Genomic DNA, 20,825 nt, shown 5'->3' on the forward strand with positions numbered 1-20,825 from the left:
TGATAAGCTTACTTATATCGATGACCGTTGTCAGAGAAGTTTACTTAGATCGAAGACCTTGTCTGATTAGTTTACTTAGATCGATGAGCTTGGTCTAATGGGTTTACTTCGATCGATGAACTTGGTCTGATGAGTTTACTTAGATCGATGCAATTGGTCTGATGAGTTTACTTAGATTGATGTGCTTGGTCTGATGAGTTTACATAGTTCGATGAGCTTGGTATGATGTGATTATTTGGATCGATGAGCCTGCTCTATTGAGTTTCCTTAGATCGATGAGCTCGGTCTGATGAGTTTACGTAGATCTTTGAGTTCATTCTGATGAGTTTACCTAGATCGATGAGCTTGTTCTTTTGACTTTAGACTAGTTTATTAAGAGATTGTATAACTATACAAGTCAGGAAAGTCTAAAAGGCCAGGCATTTTTGTTAGGTCAGGGTTTTAAACAAAATGTTTGTAATTAAAGAAATTCGGCCTAAGAAAATACTTTTAAAAAACTTTTTCAATCACTATCTACAGGTGTATATTATACTGTACATACGAGTATGCTTTGCAGAGTTTAAGAATTTGTTTGATCCCCCCTTTAAGCTACTGACAAAGACATATTTTCATTAACGAGTCACTAAAATTTAACAATTACCTTGCAGCTCCTCTTCTATCTCCTCTTCATCTTCGCTAGAGGAAGCTAAGTAAGCTTGAAAATCCATGTCCAATAGCTCTTCCTTTTTAAACTTCCTATTGAATGTTGTAATTCTTTCATGATCGGTCTCATCCCAAGTGATCTCCACCTTTCACCAATGAATAAGAAAAAAAAAAAAAACACAAAAATGAAAAAGGCAACAGCCTAAACTTGGTAAAGAATATATATTGTTACTAGGGGTGTTTAACAGTAAGTTTAAAAAAATGCTAAAACAAATACACAAATGACAATTAATAAACAGTATCTTATTTGTGGAAACTATTTCTATTAACCTGTACCTTCCTCCTCTTAACACACTGCTACATGCAGGGTACTCCATTATGGGGAGTAAAAATTACTCAGTATGTGGATTAATTGTGGTAAAAAAAAAAAAAAAAGAAAAAAGAAAACTTAACATTGTTACAAATCAATGAAAACATGTTTTTCACCTGGAGTTCTAAGGTTACAGGAGGTCCACAAACTATATGAAATCTGTTGGTAAAGCAACACAATCTCAGTAAGGTCCATTTTCCAAAAATGATTAAAAGCCACTAATGAGAAAGACATCTATTAGAAAACCCCCATGATACACGAATTCATCTATAACATGATTGATCTGGTGATCAGCTCCTATACTCTATGCAGCCCTTATTCTCTCATAGGGTCCTGCTAGAGATTTTATCTTCTTCACAAGGTGGGTCTTACATCCTTTTTTCCCCCCTCAGGCCAATCTCCCCAGATGAGGACAACAAAATAGGCAACAATTTACCAACAGATCCTTAAAATTACTGCCACAGTCTCAGAAGTTCCAGCAAGTCACAGGATTCAGAATTACTCCTATTCTGATAATTAAGTCTGAGCTGATAACCACCAAACTGCTGCTAGAACTGGGACAGATATTGATAATACAGATCAGCTGGCTGGACAGGCTGGCCCTGGTCATTATTTTAGTCTTGAAAATAACATGACCTTACATTTTATGTGACTGAATATTTTAGACTTCACTTCATTGCGTAATGATGGGGTTTTACTATAGCCAGTAACAAATCAATGCCACATAGTGCCCACCACACCACAGCAGGTGGCAGATATAGCAGCTTTCTCTGCCAGGCCTGCTTCAGAAGAGCACAGTGGTTTGTCAAACAAGGCAGAAGAAAGCCAGTTTGGCTGCTACAGAATACAGCTGTGGGTAGAGGGTATAAAAAGCAGAGAGTAGGTAGCCAGCTAAGTAATCAACTACTTCAACAGACAGAAACCTTTTGGTTGGTTATTAAGCATTAATGTCACATCGAGAAGTCCTGGATTATTCCGGTTCAACTGTTTTTACAATTTTGAATAATATCTGCAGAAAAATGTTTTCCTACTTTAAATTTTTTCTGGTTTTGTCTATCTGTGATTTGAAGTAATCTGTTACTCCCCTCCCCCATTTCTCCAGGATATGAGTAACTGACATATTACTTGTGGAGTACATTAACATTAATAAAGCAAATGTACTTCACAGGGCCTAGTTTCCAAAGCCCTGTAGTTTCAGGTATAACCTAACTTTTTAAAATTACATATGGAAATGTTAAGCTTTTAAAATTACATATGGCCCTGTAGTTTCAGGTATAACCTAACTTTTTAAAATTACATATGGAAATGTTAAGCTTGCAAAAGACAGGAAACTTTCCCCAGGCTAAAATCTCTGTTGTAGATATAGAATTGTAACCCAGCAAAGTTGCTGGCTTTCAAGAACAGACATCCTTGGAGCAGGTTAACTTACTGATTGGTAAGTTAAGAAAGTTGCTTTATTGTTATGTAAAAATACTGAGGAAACTGCTGTAGGAAAACACAGTATTTGCTAAGAACAAGCTTTTGTTGGTAGATCAACTTAACTTTTTGCAAACTGCATTATGGAATGTCACTTTGCTATTTCACTGATGTTACCAGCTTCTATTGTTAAACTATACTTAGCCATAACTCCACCTATGTTCCTTTTCTGTAACTTTCTGGCCTGGAGAATAAATACTGAGACAGAACCCCAGTTCAGGGTTAATTTCCCAAGGATGAATGCCTCTCTCTTGAGGGTTCTGGGAAGTTAACCCCTTTGGGGTATCTCACTGCTCAGAAGAAATGGACTTTGAGTAATCCTTTGTGTTTCCGTCACCCAGGGGAGAGAGGTGACAAATCTGTGTGAGGACAAAGAGAGTGCGACATTACTTATTAAAGAACTTGGTTGAATAAGACAGTGTGGGAAAGACAGAAGAGAAAAAAGAAACATTAGCAGGTAACAGATTCAGGCTTAAATGTATAACAAAAATCTGGAAATAGATTCAAACAGATGTGATAGGTAAAAATGCAAACACACTTGTCTCTCATTTCTACTTGTACTTGTGCATTAAAATTCTGATACTTCCCATGTCTAAAGATGCTACAAGTAAATAATACAATAAATCTCTTCTTAAAGCAATAGAGTCCAGCTACACATTTTTTTTTCTTCCTTTTTGTCTTTTTTCGTGACCGGCAACGGATCGCAACCCTCAGTGTCGCGCCCGCACGGGACCGGGACCGGCCACGGGATCACAACCCTCGGTGCTGCTCCCGCACCTCGCTCAGCCAGTGAGCGGGAACCGGTCTGCACGTGGGATCCGAACCCTCGGTGGGAGCGCCGCCGCGCTTCCCAAGCGGCGCACTGCAGCAGTGCGCCACCGGGCCGGCCCAGCTACACATTTTTAAAAGTTAAAAAATACCGTTGATGTTCCCATTGCAGCAGATGTGAAATATTTTGGTTTATATGCTGTTAAATCTACTTCTGAGGCTACATCCTTGGGCTCATCATCAAAGGTAATATCATCTGGTATAAACCTAAGAACCAAAGAAAAAATAAATGTATTTAAACACAAGCTGCAGTGATAACCATAGTTTAGATTCTCATCTAATTGGCTACAGTTTATACACACATACCACATAAAAGTTTCTACAGAATGCATACGTAGAAGAGGCAATGTCAGAAATAACCTTGGCATAAAATTTCTGAAATTCATAGGCTATAAATCTCTAATTCCACTAAATTCGAGAAAATGCTGTGTAGGTAGAAACCCTGCATTAGGAGTCAGTTAATATGAGTCAGGTGCAAACACACGTGTGTCCCTCATGTTTCAAGAAGACCCAGATTCCTTATTGCACAGTCACTGGCCTGCTATATGATATTCTGAAGATCAAACAGAAATTATTAATGGGTAAATGTTCTGAAAACCAAGTATCATACACATGATGTGTCACTGAAAATAAGTAAAAGCTTAAGGTTAATTCTTCAAGACTAAAAAAGTCTTAACAGTACTATATTACAATTCTCATTTCACAAATAACTACCTGTTAAATGCTAATTAGCCACTGTAACTGTAATTGTAACTGTTCGACAATTTATAGGCATCAGGCTAAGGAATGGGAAAAAACAGTAAAGAGTTAATCTATGGTTTTGTAATTTATATAGGAGATTTTGTTTGCGCGCACACACACACACACACACACACACACACACACACACACACACAAAGCACGTACTGTATCTTCATCAAAAAAATTTTTTTTTTAACATTATTCTATTTATTTATTTATTGGTGGCTGGCTGGTACAGAGAACTGAACCCTTGACCTTGGTACTACAAGGCCATGTTCTAACTAACTGAGCAAACTGGCCAGCCCCCAAAATAATTTTTTAAGAGAAATGGATAATTAAGGTTCAAAAGTTTATATAATACCCTCTTCCACCTACACTTTTGCACAGACTTAGTTGAAGAAAAATAAATATCTGAGATCAATATTTACAAATGCTCTCCAATATGCTTGCTTTAATACATATTTTGGGGCAGATAAAAAAAGGTATCCTAAAATAACTGGATGGCAGCAGAACACTCAATTTTCTTTTCTGATCTTATGTACGACAAAATACAACAGGGAATGTGAATTTTTTCTGTGGTCACTGACCTTATTTTCTAGGCAAAGTCAGAGCTTACACTAACACTGCATGGAAATGTACCAAAAAGGAAACAAAGAACAAAACGATCCTGAAAAGAACAAGCTAACGTGAATTCATGATTCCCAAAGAGTTTGACATTTTAACAAATATTTGTTAGCTATTATTTAAACATTCAAAATAGGCACCTCCAGCTGAAATTGTTAACAGAAAACAGAAGGAAATAGTTTACCTAATGAGATCATGCCCTTCTTACTGTATATTTAAAGATGCTAAAATCTTACCCCAAATTATCAATTCAAACATTTTTTTTGTATTTTCCTACCAGTCTGAATATTTTTGAAGCAGAAAAGCCATAGTGACTATGAAATAATGAATCTTTTTCTGAAATATTTCATTTTTAGAACAAAGTCCCCAACAAACTTGTACCCAAAGAAGAGTTTTCTATGGAAAGTGTCACAGTAGAATGGTTTACTGTGTTTAAAAGGACAGGGCTAATGATAAAATGGTACTGTAGTTCAACTTTTTGTTTCCTTAGAACTGACATTCACAACCATCTAAAGTTTTTCAGCTCTGGGTCAGTGAAGCCTGAGCATGTGGTGAAAATAATGCCAGCAACACAATTCACTCACTGTAACAGCATTAGAGCAGCACATTCCAATAGAACTTTCTGTGATGATGGCAATGTTCTGTATTTGCTCTGTCCTAAACGTGACCATTAATTACTTGAAATGTATCTGATGTGAATAAGTACTAAATTTTAAATTTTACTTAATCTAACTAAATAAATTAAAATAGCCAGATGTAACTAGTGGCCACTGCATGGGACCGCACAGATCTAGAGGTACCAGTTTATTAGCAAATTCCTCTGCTCCCATCCCAATGCTCATTTTAAAGTTACTTCATCTGGATTCCAACCCTAAAAGAGAGCTGCAAAAAAAATCACTGCATTTAACCCATCATCTTAACAACACAGCCAACACATACACAAGGACATAAATGTAGGGATGATTCATACATAATACTATTAGCATTTTCTTGCTCCAGTTTTCTTTCTTATGAGTGATGTTTCATACAACACTGTTCACCCAAAAGAAAAAATCTTTAGAATATAAAACAGAAAGCACTGCCAGTTTTAACACATATTTTACATCTTATAATCCTGTTCTGCTATAAGACTAAATTGGTGAGACAAACAATGGATTACCTTAGATCTATGAAAGAACAACTACTTTCAAATTCCAGGCCATCACAATCCTCATAAATTTTACTGGCTGTTTCAGGAGAATCACAGTCTACTACTGCGTAATAGTACTTCAGTCGTTTGAATTGATAATCTCTCAATTTTTCTCTAGAGGTCCTAAAGGGGGAAAAACTCATTAAGCTTACTCATATAGGCACACAAAAATCTATCTCTATTTAAAAAATAAACATAATTGTTTCAAGAAATATATATTATAAGCTAGCTTTTGTTCCAAGCCATCTTCACTTCATGACCTTGCTGTTATAAACACTAAACACTTAAGCTCAATTTATTATTCTGACAAGGTACAGATTTTAGGTATTTGGAATGGAATTCAGTATCTAGTAAAGCAGAGTGTATAACATGTGTTTTAACTTTATTTCTTAGAATACTTATTTTACTGTTTTTCTACCACATATAGTCTTCTCAAGTAAAACCAACGGACAGGATCACTATTACGAAAGATGCTTTGAAAACATTCATTCTACTTACAAAAAAATTCCTAATCTTGCAATGTTTGCTCCAGACTGATGTGTTATCAAGTCTAAAAGGTTATAAGTTTAATCCCACTTAACTACAACATATTCTTTGAAGGTCATCATCTACGGTCTCTAACCACCAATCTATTTAACCACCATTTTTATTAACTGCACATATAGCTCCACCTAGTGGTTTAAAAACTATCTTAATTTTTTTTTAAAGTGCACTATAATGACAAAGAACTTTTTATCACTGTTTTATTTTTCTATTTAAACATCGAATAAGAAAAATTATATCACTTAAAGGTAGTTTCAATGCCACTTATATGGAAAGTAACATCTCAGAAAAAAAAGCAAAACTTACTAATTCTGAGCAATGAGGCTGAGAGAACTAATGCTTTCTTTTAAAGAAATTCTTTAAATAGAAAAGAACTAATGACGGTCTTATCATATAGACTAGACATAGTCTTGTTATAAGAAAAAGGATTCACTCTCACCAGGATTTGGTATTTTTTAAATCTTGGCTACTTTGAGAGTCAAGAAATGTCACTGTATTAATATGCATTATTTTGATAATACTGGGCCTAATATACATTTTTTTAACTGATACATGTTTTTGAGTTGTCTAAAATATGTAACTTATCAACAAGAAGATCTGAGTTTTTCTTACTAATTTGAGTTGTAAATAATAGGGTTTTTTTTTCCTTTTTGTCTTTTTTCTTACTAATTTGAGTTGTAAATAATAGGGTTTTTTTTTCCTTTTTGTCTTTTTTCTTACTAATTTGAGTTGTAAATAATAGGGTTTTTTTTTCCTTTTTGTCTTTTTTCTTACTAATTTGAGTTGTAAATAATAGGGTTTTTTTTTCCTTTTTGTCTTTTTTCTTACTAATTTGAGTTGTAAATAATAGGGTTTTTTTTTCCTTTTTGTCTTTTTTCTTACTAATTTGAGTTGTAAATAATAGGGTTTTTTTTTCCTTTTTGTCTTTTTTCTTACTAATTTGAGTTGTAAATAATAGGGTTTTTTTTTCCTTTTTGTCTAGGCCGGCCCAATAATAGGTTTTGATAAACAATTTTCAAATATATATGTAGTCACATCTATTGATTCTCTTTGTGTTTTTTTCCCCCCTTTTCCCAGTCTAGAAACTCCTACTGTCCGTAATCTAACACACAAAGTTAAACAAAATACAACTCTTTTTTAATTGTTTCTGTGGTTTAAGGTTTTTTTTTCTTTTGTTTCATCTGTAGTTTATTTTGGGCTATTACAAGGTGAAGATCTGAACTAAGTTCTCTATCCAAAGACTTGTCCACATGTCCCAAAACCATGTATACAAGAGGCTTATTTTGATCTAAACTACACGAACTCTCTCTACCTATTCCATTCTATAAATTTGTCCTATTCTCACCTAAACCTGTTAACTCTCCTAGCATCATAAAATGTTTAGATATTGTAACTTGTAAGGCTAGTCCCTTTATACTAGTGTGATTTCCCAAAAATTTATTAGCCATTCTCATGTGTTTATTCTTTTAGATGGTTACTGGTATTCTCTATCTTAACTTTCACTTGAAGTGAGACTGTGAAACCACACAAAGAGTGTAGAACTGACATCTTTAAATATTTAAACAGAATAATAATTGAGACTGTTTCAGGCATTGAACTAAATGCTTAATGTGAGCTATTTTTCACTTAATCTTTACAACCACCATAGGAAGTACTATTGTTACATTCACTTAAATGAGAACACACATTTGAGAGATTAACGGAGTGTCCAAGATCACAAAGCATCTATCAGAATGCAGGTCTGTCATAAAGTCAAGTCTGGATTTTTAATCATTATGCTGGCTCTCTTAAAATATGGTATCCCAAAATTTATGCAAGTTTTTCAAATTTATCAAGTGTTATCTTTTACTTCTTCTAGGTCATATGTGTTTACTAAGTAATTTCCAAGGATTTTACATGGTTTTGTTGCTAGTATAATCAGAATTATTTTCTTAATTGGTTAATGCTAGTAATAAGGAAGTCAGTCAATTTTTTTAAAAAAAATTATGCTATGCCTTGTCGCTTTAGTGAGTTTATATTTCTTTGGGATTTAAAAGTATACGCAATCATACAACCCATTAATAATAATAATTTTACCACCTCCTTTCTAACATTTATACCTGTTATATTAGTTTCATGCTCAACTGTATCAAACAATTTTACAGATAAATTATTTTCCCTAAAAGGAAAACTATGACTTAAAAAAAAAAAATCCTACTTAACTTAAATGTTTAGAAATATTTACTTCAAAATGAAATCATTCTCACCTTTACAGAAAATATGACACCTCCTTTAGGTTTAAATGAATTGAAAAGAGCCAGCAAATCTTTTGCCTTTAATCTATCCCAGTCCATGTTGCAAACTGCTAATCGATGTGTAACCTGAGAAATAAGAAAAATTAAATATTACGTAATATGTATTATTCCCAATGCTTAAGAAATAAAGATACTAAAAATGTGATGTCTTCTTTCTCCCAAGTTCTGAAATTATTAGTGTAGTAGTTATCTAAGTGGTTTCAATATGTAAAAGAAAACTTCAAATGATTCAAACAACAGTAAAGTCATCAACAGATAAGCACCTTCTTGTACTTTCTTTGTATTTCTTGAATCAGAACATGATCATGAGCTGATTTTTCAACTACCAAGTTTGTTAAGCTATTGTGCCACCCATGTATATGAGTAGGAAAGCTGAGTATGTTACCCTGTAGTATTTCTAGCAGGTGCAGTAAGAAGAGAAAAATAAACTACTAGCTAAAGAAGTATTTTCTAAAAATTTCATGTGACTTTAAATTATTTATGTAGAACTTTTTACTCATCTGCTTGGACATCTAATTTGCATAAATATATCCCATTTTGAGACATTTTCATCACAATCATCAAGAATATTATTTACCAGTAAGATTTTTCTCACTTAATCTAATGACATCAATCCAATCACCCATAAAAACTATTTGTATTGTGCTCTTCACAAATAATCTTATTTATGCAAAAGGTTACCTCATCGGCTCGAGGAGCATCTTTATCTAATTCTCTCCAAGCATGCTCAAAACTGGGTTCTTCTGGAAATAAATCTGCCATATCATCTTCATCTTCAGAACTTGTTTCTATGTTTCCTTTACCCCTTGCCAGATCAGGGCCACTGTCACTTTCATCATCACCCTCACTATCTTCATCTTCATCATCTTCACTTCCATCATCATCATCATCATCGGCTGAAGCTCTACCAACATCTGTAATTTCAACTTCAGTTTCTTCATCACCTGTTTCACTAACACTTTCTGAATCTTCCTCCAGAGAATCTTTGTCAAACATTTTACCATCTGTTGAGTGTTTATTACCACCACTGTCTCCCGTCATGAGTTGAACCACTGTAAAAAGGATAGAGAAATTAAGAAAATGTATACACTGAATCAAATTGAATCCAATTTTGACATCAAATCCCATAAAAATACAATTTCTAGGAAAGAGTAAAGGAAAATATAAATTCAGTAATAAGAAATCTTTACACATACCCAGATCATAAAAGTAGAACTATATTCATTCAATATTTATGGAGTTCCTGATATTAGCTAGGCACTCAATATACAATCATTGGCAAAAGAGAAGCAATCAATGTCCTCACCAAACTTCTAGTTGAGTGAAGAGAACAGATGAACAGATATCAATCAAGTAAAACCAACCAAATCAGTATACACACAAAAATGAAATTACAGCTAGGGTAAATGCCAAGAAGGAATGTTATATGATGTTCCAAGGGCACATAATACGGGTCTCTGAGTGAGTAATAACTGAGCCACTTGAAGGATGAAGGCGAGTTAAATAGGCAAAGAAAGACTACCAAGTAAGGGAAATTTGTTCCACCCAACAAGGAAAGCATCTGTAAAGATATGCTAACAGGAATAAGCTGGCAAGTATGTCTGGATTGCAGACAGCAACGATTCAAGTAACAAATGAAACTGAAGAGCTAGGTAAGGGCCACACTATCCAAAAACCATGTAGAATAGGAAGTCACTGATATGTTTTCAAAAGGAGGACATTATCAGATTTGCATATTAAGGAGATCACCTCGCCTGTATTGTAGAAAACTGACTGGAGGGGGTAAAAAGTAGATGTGAATAGAACAGTTAGATGGGTAGTACAGTACTCCAGGCAAGAAATAAAGGTAATACTGAGTTGGTGACAGGAGATGTAGAGAAGTGAATGGATTTCCGAGTCAGGAGGTAAAACCAATAGTAATCAGTGGCGGGGCTATTTGATTTGGGGAATAGGAGTTTTGGAAGTGCAAACATGAGTCCTAGCTTCTTGGCTTGCAGAGCTAGCTAGCTAGCTAGATGAATAGATAGATAAACAGGGAACACTGGAAGAAAACCAGTTTGGTAGAAGGAGATCATGAACTCAGTTTTGGATATGCTGAGTTTGAAGGGCCTTTGAGTCACCAAAGAAAATATCAAGGTTGTTGACTATATTAGTCTACAGCTCAGAGAAATCTTGGTTGGAGATTAAGATTTATGACTGCTGTTGACAAGAAAAGCTGTGACGTGACTGAGATCACCTATATATAGAAAGAAATAATAATTCTAACTTTTTTGCTAAATATTGAACTTTACAACTAGTTGTGTTATGGTTAGTTAAATATACCAAGAATGAAAGACTCTCCACTTAAATTGGGTAGTTTTAACCCTCACAACTCTGAAAGGGCACATTTCCTATTTCTAAAGCAATCACATGCTTCTATCGACTGGGTGCATGTATAGATATAACTTTTGTATTTTATTCTTCTTTAAGTTAGAGCTTATGTTTCTGTTTACTCACAGGCTCTAAGCTTGGAGAATTAAAAGCAAATCTTAAAGTTTAAGGCTTGGAATGGAACTGGAACTTAGTTTCTCTTGGTCCTATAATCTCACAATAGTTATTAATTGATGAAATATTTACCGAGTATCTACTATATAAAAAGCATTAAGCTACGGGAATGGAAAAAGAGATAATTTGTAACATGAGCTCAAGCCCTTGATGGGTTCATATACAAAAGGAAATTGTTTATTGGTTTATGAATCTCTGTTCTAAAGCACCACGCAGAGAGAAACATCTATATTTACCTGCAGAAAGGTCTTTATAATAAGGAAGGCTTCACAAAGATGCCATAAAACCTGAGAACTGAATCGAATAAAAAGGCACTTCATTAGGAGGGAAAGTGAGAAATGGGCTTTTATTTTAGTACCACAAGGAAATGGGGAGTAATAAAAAATAACTAGCCAGTAAACGTGAAAAGGACAAAAGAAGGCATTATCGTAAGTTCTGTGTATGGGATCAGAAAAACACAAAAGTGAAAGAAAGTTACTATGAGGCAAGCAGCAGAATTCACTTTAAAGCAACACACTCAGAAATAACACCTCGTGGTCCCAGCTCTATCTAGTACTGTAGCATTTCTCAAGCATCAGTCACTATTATACCATTTTCATGATTTTTGCACATCACTGACATTTTACATTAAACTGAATTTTTAAACAATTAACTTTGTTCTAAATAATATCCCTGAAGTCACAAAAGTTATATTTTAGTTACATTTTTTCCCTAAGATATTGAAATAATACTTAATTATTAATGTAAAAAAGCCTAAATATCATCTGAAATCTCACATATGACAATGGTATACATACCATGCTTTCAGTCATATAATAATAAATTGATGCATGGGATCCTTAAAGAGATTATTTAAATATTTTGACAACATGAAGTAGAAAGTATTTATTCATTCAATATATATCTGTTCAGAGCTCACAATAGTCTTAGAGATAATGTGGGATTGCAAAAATAAATAACTGATTCCATTCCTAGATGGTACTGCTGTAGAAGTGATTGGAAGCATTACTACTTATCCAGCTACTTTAATATTTCCCTCTAATTATAAGTGTAGAGAATGATCATTGCCAAAAAAAATTAAGATAATATGGTTTAATTAATAAAGATGACTAGTAATTTTTCATTCAGAGATAACTGGACTGTTATTTTGGTTTATAATTGCTTAACTATTTTTTTCACCACTAACTTTTTTTTTTTTGGTCCTTTTTGTGACCAGTAAGGGGATTGCCACCCTTGGCTTGGTGTTGCCCGCACCGCGCTCAGCCAGTGAGTGCACCGGCCATCCCTATATAGGATCCAAACCCGCGGTGGGAGCGCTACTGCACTCCCAAGTGCCGCACTCTCCCGGGTGCGCCATGGGGTCGGCCCCACACCACTAACTTTTTAAGTAGATGGTCATACTATTTATGTTATTTTGTAACCTATGAGGGTACTTCAAAAAGTTCATGGAAAAATAGAATTGAAAGGCAATACAAATTTTTCAATAAACTTTTTGAAGTACTCTTGTATTTTTAAAACTTTATATATCACAGACACGTTTTGATATATCATAACTTATTTAATCAATCCTTTAATGATTTAGGTTGCCATTTTTTTAAATTTAAAAATAATACTGCAACTCACAGTCTTTGCACACATGTCCAAGTATCTTCTTAAAATAAATTCTTAGGAGTGTGAGTGCTGGGCATGAACATTTTATAACAACACACTTTATAACAACACACAGTATCAAAACTGCAACTCCTCAAATCACCTTTACCTTAGAGCACTTAAAAAAAGTCCCTTACACACAAAAGTTGCTAGAATGATAACTGATGAATGAATAACAAAAAGGTTATATACAGAGTCTCTTAATCACACAGAAGTTGCTAGAATGATAACTGATGAATGAATAACAAAAAGGTTATATACAGAGTCTCTTAATCCTTATTTATATAAATAATGCCTTTTCTAGACTGTGGAACCAACATAAATTACTACAAGCAACATGGTGGGGTAGAAAGACTCAGAAGACTTGAGTTACAGTCTCAGTTCTATGTGTCCTTACATAAGTCACTTTACCCTTGTTTCCTAATATAGTCTCACTTCTCAAGGTTATTGAGAAAACTAAATGAGAAAAGACATGTAAAAAGATTTTGTAAAATCAATCCAAAGGATTATACAGACACGTTAGATCCAGTGCCCTAAATCAAGTGGAATTTAAAGGAGGCTAGACTAACTTAACCTCACAAATTCAGCATCAAATCAATCTTGCTGCTGGTCCCAGTCCAATATTCTTCTCTAATTTCAGTAACTGGATTTCTATCCCTTCTCCCTATACCTCATGAGATTTGCTGCCTGGTTCTACTGTCAATAAAATGGGATCCCACACCTGATTCCCTAGTCCCTGCTAGCTAAAATTCTTTCCACTGCCTCAGACTTCCTACTTTCCTGATGTGATCTCTGTTAAGACCTCTCTCTGCCCTTTCCTGATGCCTACCCTCCTTGACTCCCATAATCACAGCCAGTCTTTGTCTGGCTCATCTGAACCACCACCAATTTTCAGTTACAACATCAACTATCAGCAGCATCTACACTCAAAACTTCCTGCTGCTAGTGGTGACACAAAATTTTAATAAGCCTAGTAAATGCATAAACACAAACTAGAGCCAGACATTTCTCACCTAGTTCCAAAGAATTATTTCTAACTCTAATATCTATCCTCCCCTTCAAGACTTTATTATCTAATCAAATGGGATTACTGATCTCTTGTGAACATGACCAATCACCTCTGCTCAAAAAGTTCTATGTAGAATGTTCTGGTCCTCACACTTAATTTTTTCCAAACCCCAATCAAACTAGTGCATCCCCTATGAATTTTTCTCTGATTGCCAAATCTTGAGGGACTTCTTCCTCTGAATTTCCACAACCCTCTGCTAAACATATTTTACAGCACTCACTATTATTGTTTTGTATCATGGTTCTTTCTACTTTACATCTACACTGTCCAATATAGTAGCCAGTAGCCACATGTGACAACTGAGTACTTGAAAGATGGCTCATTTAACTTGAGATTAGTACAAAAATAAAATGTAAAATACATCACTTTTTTAATATTAATTATATATTAAAATAAATTTTTGATATATTGGGTTAAATACAATATATCATTGAACTTAATTTCACCTGTTTCCCTTCACTTTTTAACGTGGCTACTAGAAATCAAAATCATGTATTTCTACTGAATAGTGCTACTTTAGACCACAGTCACTTTTTTAATATTAATTATATATTAAAATAAATTTTTGATATATTGGGTTAAATACAATATATCATTAAACTTAATTTCACCTGTTTCCCTTCACTTTTTAACGCGGCTACTAGAAATCAAAATCATGTATTTCTACTGAATAGTGCTACTTTAGACCACAGTCACTCCACAGAGTTTAGCAGACTGCTATCTGCACAAAGACATCTACAAAGCAGCAAGAAGAGCTAAAATCAAGACCAACCTCTACTCATCATGCCATGCATCCTGCAAGGGGGTTCTGTCTGCTCAAGGGAAATGCATCTGTTGCTTCACTCAAAGGTGCTGTCCCCTCACCTAACTGTGTACCCTGGGAGCTCTATGTGTCCAAAGGGCATGCCTTTTTCTAATTTGCACAAAGGCATCATATAAGCTAGCAATAGCCCTGAGATGGGGGATCAGGAATCACTCATGTTCTATCTGCTACATACTAGTTACTAAGTTAACTGAATGAATTAATGAATGAGTATCCAACTCTACTTACTTTCTCAGACACATCTCTTCTTATCATGTGATAACATACAACACTTTATTTGGTTTAGACTATATAGTTTTCACTAATGCCCACCACATATCAAAATCATTGTTTAAGATGCAAATTTTCATGTCTGTCTTCTGGCATCAAATCAAAAATGAATAATCATTACATAATATTTTTTCTTTCATAACTTTATATTTCTAAATAAGCATTTGACTATTCCCAATATATTATGAAAATACTTATTAACATATGTTTCCTTTTTTTAAAGGTTCAGTATAAAAATAAGTAATGCAACACCAAAGAATCCCTAATTCTTCCCAACCAACCTGATTGCATTTCTCTTCTTGTCTTAGAACACCCAACCTTGGGCAACTTCACAGTTTCAAAGGTGTCAGAGTCTACTGTCCTTAGTTTTCCTTTGGGAAAAGAGTTTGTACTATGCTGAACAAGTGTTTTCTCTTTTGTATTTTTTTGTATAAATTCTTCACTATCCTTCTTGGGACTTATTTTTGAACCTATCTTCTTAGATGCACACAAGTTTTTCATTTTCTGAATACTTTCAGAATTATCTAAATCATTTTTATTTCCAGAATCCTTTTGATTAATGCTATTGGTTTCTTTCTTTTTCTCCTCAATCAAATTTTTTGAATTTGTTTCTTTTTTAGTCTGGGTTTTTTTCTTCTGTATTTTCTTTTGGTTCAATGCTTTGCTATCTTCATTGGAAAGATCAGAATCAGAATCCGAAAGGTCATAGAAACGTTTCAAGTCCTCTGTAGTGCTGTGGGTGATGGGGCGCCCTCTTTTGTCCACGGCATAGTTCAATTTGAACTTTTTGTCATGAAACATGGCTCGAAATCTCTTGTCAATTTTGACTTTTCGTTCCTTTTCTGGCATTTCCCAAAATCTTGGGTCCTTTGCAACCCGCCTAAACCGCTGATCACTCATTATTTCTTGTTTGGATGACATCTTTAAACGCCTTACTGAACAAACACTCGAAGAAACCAAATACTAAAAAATCAAAGAGATGTAACAATAATGAAGAGTTAGTAATATAATTAAATTTTTTTTAAAAAAACATCAATTTGCAATATTTCCTAATTTAAGTGTACATAAAATGAAGGTAACAATTTAATTTCATCTCCCAACTTATTCTGAGTCACATGCAGAGAAGTAAAAACATCAAAATAACCTCTTTCCATTACAGATCATTTGGTGAAATAAATTTAAGGCAAGCCAAGCAGAATCCCAGGGCTTTATATAGGGGGAAGAACGTTTACTTGCACTCATATCTGTATGTGTTACAAATTAAAAGCTAATGTAATTAAAAGATTCCCAAGCCTCAGTTGGTATCATTTGTTTCTTCACATTCTGGCCCCATTCTGTTAGTCCTTACCTCTAATACTACTGCCAACAGTCTTTAGTTCTACAAGGCTACTTTCCTAACCAAATAGATCAAAATCAATTCAGGTTTAGCTCGCAAAGTTCCCTCTTTAATTCTGACCATCCTTCAAGAACTTGGTAGTCTTTCTCCAGTTAGTAAATATCACTTTCTATAATTTACATTATAAGTGACTAGAATGGGCTGATCCCCAAAACAGAATATACATATATGTGTGTATAAATTAGTATCGTTCCCTTGTAAATAGTCCCTAACGGTTTAGCATCCCCGGATTTAAATTTTGCAAAGAGCCAAGTCACTGATTATCAGGAGCAAACCTGGACTCATCAAACAACGCGGCATTGCTTTATTTCAAAAGCAGCGCCTGACTATAAAGCTGTATTTCTCTTAGATTTGAAAACAACTTTTTGCACACTAAGCAGGAAAAATCAAAGGTTTTATTGATGCTTTTATGCGCTTTGGGTGTATGACAGCACTTAATCCTCTGAAGAGCCTTACGAAGTACATACCACCTCATTCAACTAGTAGAGGTAATGCATGTATATGTTTAGAACGAAAGCACTCGATAAAGGTCAGATATTCGAAATGATGGGAAAGCGACCCGACTCATTCATCTCCGACGCACGCCCTCATCCCTGTAACACACCTCCCCTCTACCCACCCTCTAAATGCAGGGAACACCAAGCTGGGCCAAAAACGAGGATCTCCTATCCACCACCCGAACGTCAGGGCTGAGGTCCTCCGTGAAGGGACCCTGAAAAGGACCGAGTAAGCCTGAAGAATGAGGCCAGCCCTCACGAATCCGAAACCGACCCTGTCAGAGATTGGTTCTACCCCTTCTAGAGCCCCTTTACTCGAACTCATGGCCACTCACCGTCCCTGATCCCTCTCCGGGCCTCACGTGAGGGCGCACACCCACAATCCTCTGCGTGACGCTCCGCCGTAATGGCACGCGAGCTGGGCCAAACTACTTCCACTCTTTCCTCTGAGAAGATCTCTGTGGAAGTTACCGCAGCCACGCCGGCGCATGCGCACTACAAAACGCGCCGGCGAGGGCTGTCGCCGCTAGGGATGCTGCGGCAGGCGGGGCTGTGGCGCCTGTGGCGGCGACCTGGGGCGGCGGGGGTCCCGGCGAAGAATCTTGGCCGCAGGGAGGTTGCCTCTCGTGTCTCTCTCCCCGGAGGCACCTCGCCCAGAACCCTGAATATCTTTGACCGGGATTTGAAGAGGAAACAGAAAAACTGGGCGGCCCGGCAGCCTGAGGCGATGAAGTTTGACTACCTGAAGGAGGAGGTGAGACCGCAGGACAGCGGCGGAGGGCGGCGCCGAGCCTTGTCTTTGGGTCCGGGAGCTCGGGCTGGGTCTCGACCTACCCCACCTCGCCGTGTGACCTTGAGCAGCAATCTTGCCTCTCTGGGCCTCTGCTGATCACGCAAGGGCAGGGCTTGGATGTTTGTAATGTGCTCTTCATCAGTCACGCATTCAGCAAATAGTGCCTGAGTTACAGCTATGTCGGGGGCAAAGCAAGACGGCTGCTCTCGTGGGCTTTCATTTGGTGGGGAGGGAGGATAGCCTGGCAGTAGACAAATGTAATTTTAGTTAAAGAAGTAAGATGAGGGAAATAAAGTGAAGTGGTATAGTGACTGCGATGGTCAGGAAAGGGCTCTCGGGCAGACGACAGGATGGGGTATTAGCCCAACTGGAATCTGGAGGGGAAAGCTTCACAGGCAAAAGGAAAGACAAGTGCAAAGCCTCGGGGGCTGAAAGGACCTTGTGGAGGCTTCTAGGGAAGCTCCATCATGAAGTGAAGTGAGAGTGGGAGAGGAGGTCAGGAGGGCTCACGTCTGTAGGCTTACAGGGTAAGGACTTTGAATTTTCTTCTCTGTCTACGCTGTCCATCCGGTATGGTAACCGCTGGCCACGTGTGGCTACTGAGCACTTGAAATGTGGCTAGTCAAGTTAAGATGTGTTTTAAGAGTAAATACATTTCAGTGGCTTAATATGAAAAAAGGATGTAAAGTACCTCATTAATAGTTCTTATATTGCTTACATGTTGAAATGATATTTTTGAAAAACTGGGTTAAATAAAATGTTAAAACTAATTTCTCTTGTTTTTACTTTTTAAAAAAAAAATTGGCTACTAGAAAATTTAAAATTATATGTATGGCTCTCATTATTTTTGGACAGCACTGATGTAGAGGAATCTGAGGCTCTTGAATGGTTTTAAGCAGTGGAGTGATATGATCTGATTTATGTTTTAGGAAAATCAAATTAAGATCTCTGATTTGTCTATGCTAGTTGAATAGACCTCTTCCTCTCTGCCCAGGAGGACTAAGGACTGAGGGTTTCTACTCTCAAGATGCACAGCTCAGGCCTCAGTAAAGGTTTCTTGAGGGCTGAAGCAAAATTGAAGTCAAGTATAGTGAGCTCTTTCAAGCCAGTACAACATTTATTGAGCTCCTACTTTGAGCACAGCTCTGTGCAAGCACTGGCCTGATCAGATGATTGACAATGTGTCTGTTCTCAGGAATCCTCACATGAGACAACTGCTCAGAGTTTTACATTAGAGAGAAAAAGTCAACTATAAATCAATTTTCCACATCCCATCTGTAAGGCACGGTGTACATACTACACTGATCCTACTGGTTTCCTCTTGAAGGGTTCATAATGGCATGTACTTAAAAGATGTGCGTTGCTAGCCCCTCTTCTCCTAGAAGAGCACCTGGGTTACAGACTGAGGCCTCACCAATGGGCAGGACTAGACTAAATGAGATAAAGTATATGCGGTCTTTTTATAATAAACAAAAGGTATTCATATGAAGAATGACATGCAAAGCAGACTGCTTTGGGAAAAGATTTCTGCTCTACCTCCTCGTTTGCCACTCTTCCCCCCAAAAAGCAAATACACCTATGTTCCAAAATTTCAAGTCCTAACAGCAACTCTGGGATGTTTATGTAGGGGATAAGTGGAATATGTGTGTATATATATATAACTTAAGAATATTTAGTCTTGATGTCGTTAAATTGACTTCTGAAGTAATTTGCCTCAATTTTTTTCCTGGGATACTTTAATTTATTATGTTCCTATTCAGGATTTGAAAAGAAAGTTGCTTTGGTAGAATAGAAAAAGTGTTAAAGGGAATTATTTATAATACTTATCATGATGGTGAAACATAAGTAATCTATGAACTTGCTGAATACTGGAAAAAGTGTTATTTCTCTGTTAAACCTACTCCTCTTAACGTGTATACATCATTGTGTCTTATAATCCTTCAGGTTGGAAGTCGGATTGCAGACCGTATATATGACATAGCCAGGTAAGTGATGGTTATCATAATAAAATACAATCAACTTTTTTTTTTTTTTCTAAAAGATGACCGGTAAGGGGCTCTTAACCCTTGACTTGGTGTTGTCAGCACCATGCTCACCCAGTGAGCTAACCGGCCATCCCTATATGGAATCCAAACCCATGGCCTTGGTGTTATCAGCACCACACTCTCCTGAGTGAGCCACGGGCCGGCCCTACAATCAACTTTTGAGTGGACATTCAGGAGATTAAATGCTGAGAGCGTGAAATCTGGATTGGCAGAATCTGGAGGAATTTATCACCAGGATTGGGGGTTTGAATCACTCTATAGGTCTCTCCTTTTTCTCGTCTGGGAGAGCAAGTGTTCTTTTCTTCATTGTTGCCTTAAAAAAATAAATAAGTAAATAAATGGAAGCACAACTCGTACAACTCTCCAAGCCTGAGTGACTGATCCACTTGATTTAGCCAGAAGCCAGTAATGGAAAGATTGCACCAAAAGTGGAGATAAAGAATTGACTACGTGTGAATTTTCAAGATTTACTAAACCTAGGTTTAAAAGTCTAGCAACATTAACAATAGAATCTTTAACCATCTATGTGAAGGAGAAAGTCTACCCGAATTTGTTCCCCAATTAGATTATATGAGACTTTGGTCATTGTATCTTAAGCATTGTTAATGGTAATAAGGGCTCTATGACAACTGTGTAGAGGCTGACTTGAGAAAAGAACACTTCCATTAAGTATTATAGAAACCTTCATGGATTCATTGCTCTATATGTTAGCCATAATGAAAGCCTTATAGGTTGAAGGTTTACAGCCATGTGGTGGAAACTAAAGTCAAATAATGTCTTTGCAGTAGAATTTACTCTGTGATATTAGCAAATCACTCTTTTTGTGCTCTTTGTTTAAAAGACAACCATTAAAGTAAACCAAGATGGGATGAATTTATTACATTTGCCTATAAAAAAGGGAATTTTGTAAAGTCACAAACTTTTACCATCATATATTAGATACATCCTTGCTCCTTAAAAGAGTCTTGTGATGGGCCGGCCCGGTGGCGCACTGGAGAGTGTGCCGCTTGGGAGTGTGGCGGCGCTCCCGC

General features: G+C 36.3%; 2 protein-coding genes across 2 annotated transcripts in view; one reads left to right on the plus strand and one right to left on the minus strand.

Annotated features, from left to right (window-relative positions):
* The window catches only part of ESF1 (ESF1, nucleolar pre-rRNA processing protein, homolog (S. cerevisiae)), a 65,380-nt gene extending 48,236 nt beyond the window's left edge, over nucleotides 1-17,144 (minus strand). The window contains exons 1-9 of the mRNA XM_008564792.1: nucleotides 17,079-17,144; nucleotides 15,345-16,026; nucleotides 9,389-9,759; nucleotides 8,660-8,773; nucleotides 7,506-7,515; nucleotides 6,369-6,420; nucleotides 5,841-5,993; nucleotides 3,409-3,523; nucleotides 641-788 (exon numbers count right to left, since the gene is read on the minus strand). Of these exons, the coding sequence (XP_008563014.1) occupies nucleotides 641-788; nucleotides 3,409-3,523; nucleotides 5,841-5,993; nucleotides 6,369-6,420; nucleotides 7,506-7,515; nucleotides 8,660-8,773; nucleotides 9,389-9,759; nucleotides 15,345-15,984 (1,603 nt within the window). The 5' untranslated portion in view covers nucleotides 15,985-16,026; nucleotides 17,079-17,144. The remainder of the gene's footprint in view (nucleotides 1-640; nucleotides 789-3,408; nucleotides 3,524-5,840; nucleotides 5,994-6,368; nucleotides 6,421-7,505; nucleotides 7,516-8,659; nucleotides 8,774-9,388; nucleotides 9,760-15,344; nucleotides 16,027-17,078) is intronic.
* A 344-nt stretch (nucleotides 17,145-17,488) lies between these two features.
* Nucleotides 17,489-20,825, plus strand: part of NDUFAF5 (NADH dehydrogenase (ubiquinone) complex I, assembly factor 5) — a 27,522-nt gene continuing 24,185 nt past the window's right edge. The window contains exons 1-2 of the mRNA XM_008564768.1: nucleotides 17,489-17,710; nucleotides 19,694-19,734. Of these exons, the coding sequence (XP_008562990.1) occupies nucleotides 17,489-17,710; nucleotides 19,694-19,734 (263 nt within the window). The remainder of the gene's footprint in view (nucleotides 17,711-19,693; nucleotides 19,735-20,825) is intronic.

The sequence above is a fragment of the Galeopterus variegatus genome, unplaced genomic scaffold (assembly GCF_000696425.1).
Source record: "Galeopterus variegatus unplaced genomic scaffold, G_variegatus-3.0.2 Scaffold191, whole genome shotgun sequence".
Classification (NCBI taxonomy): Eukaryota; Metazoa; Chordata; class Mammalia; order Dermoptera; family Cynocephalidae; genus Galeopterus; species Galeopterus variegatus.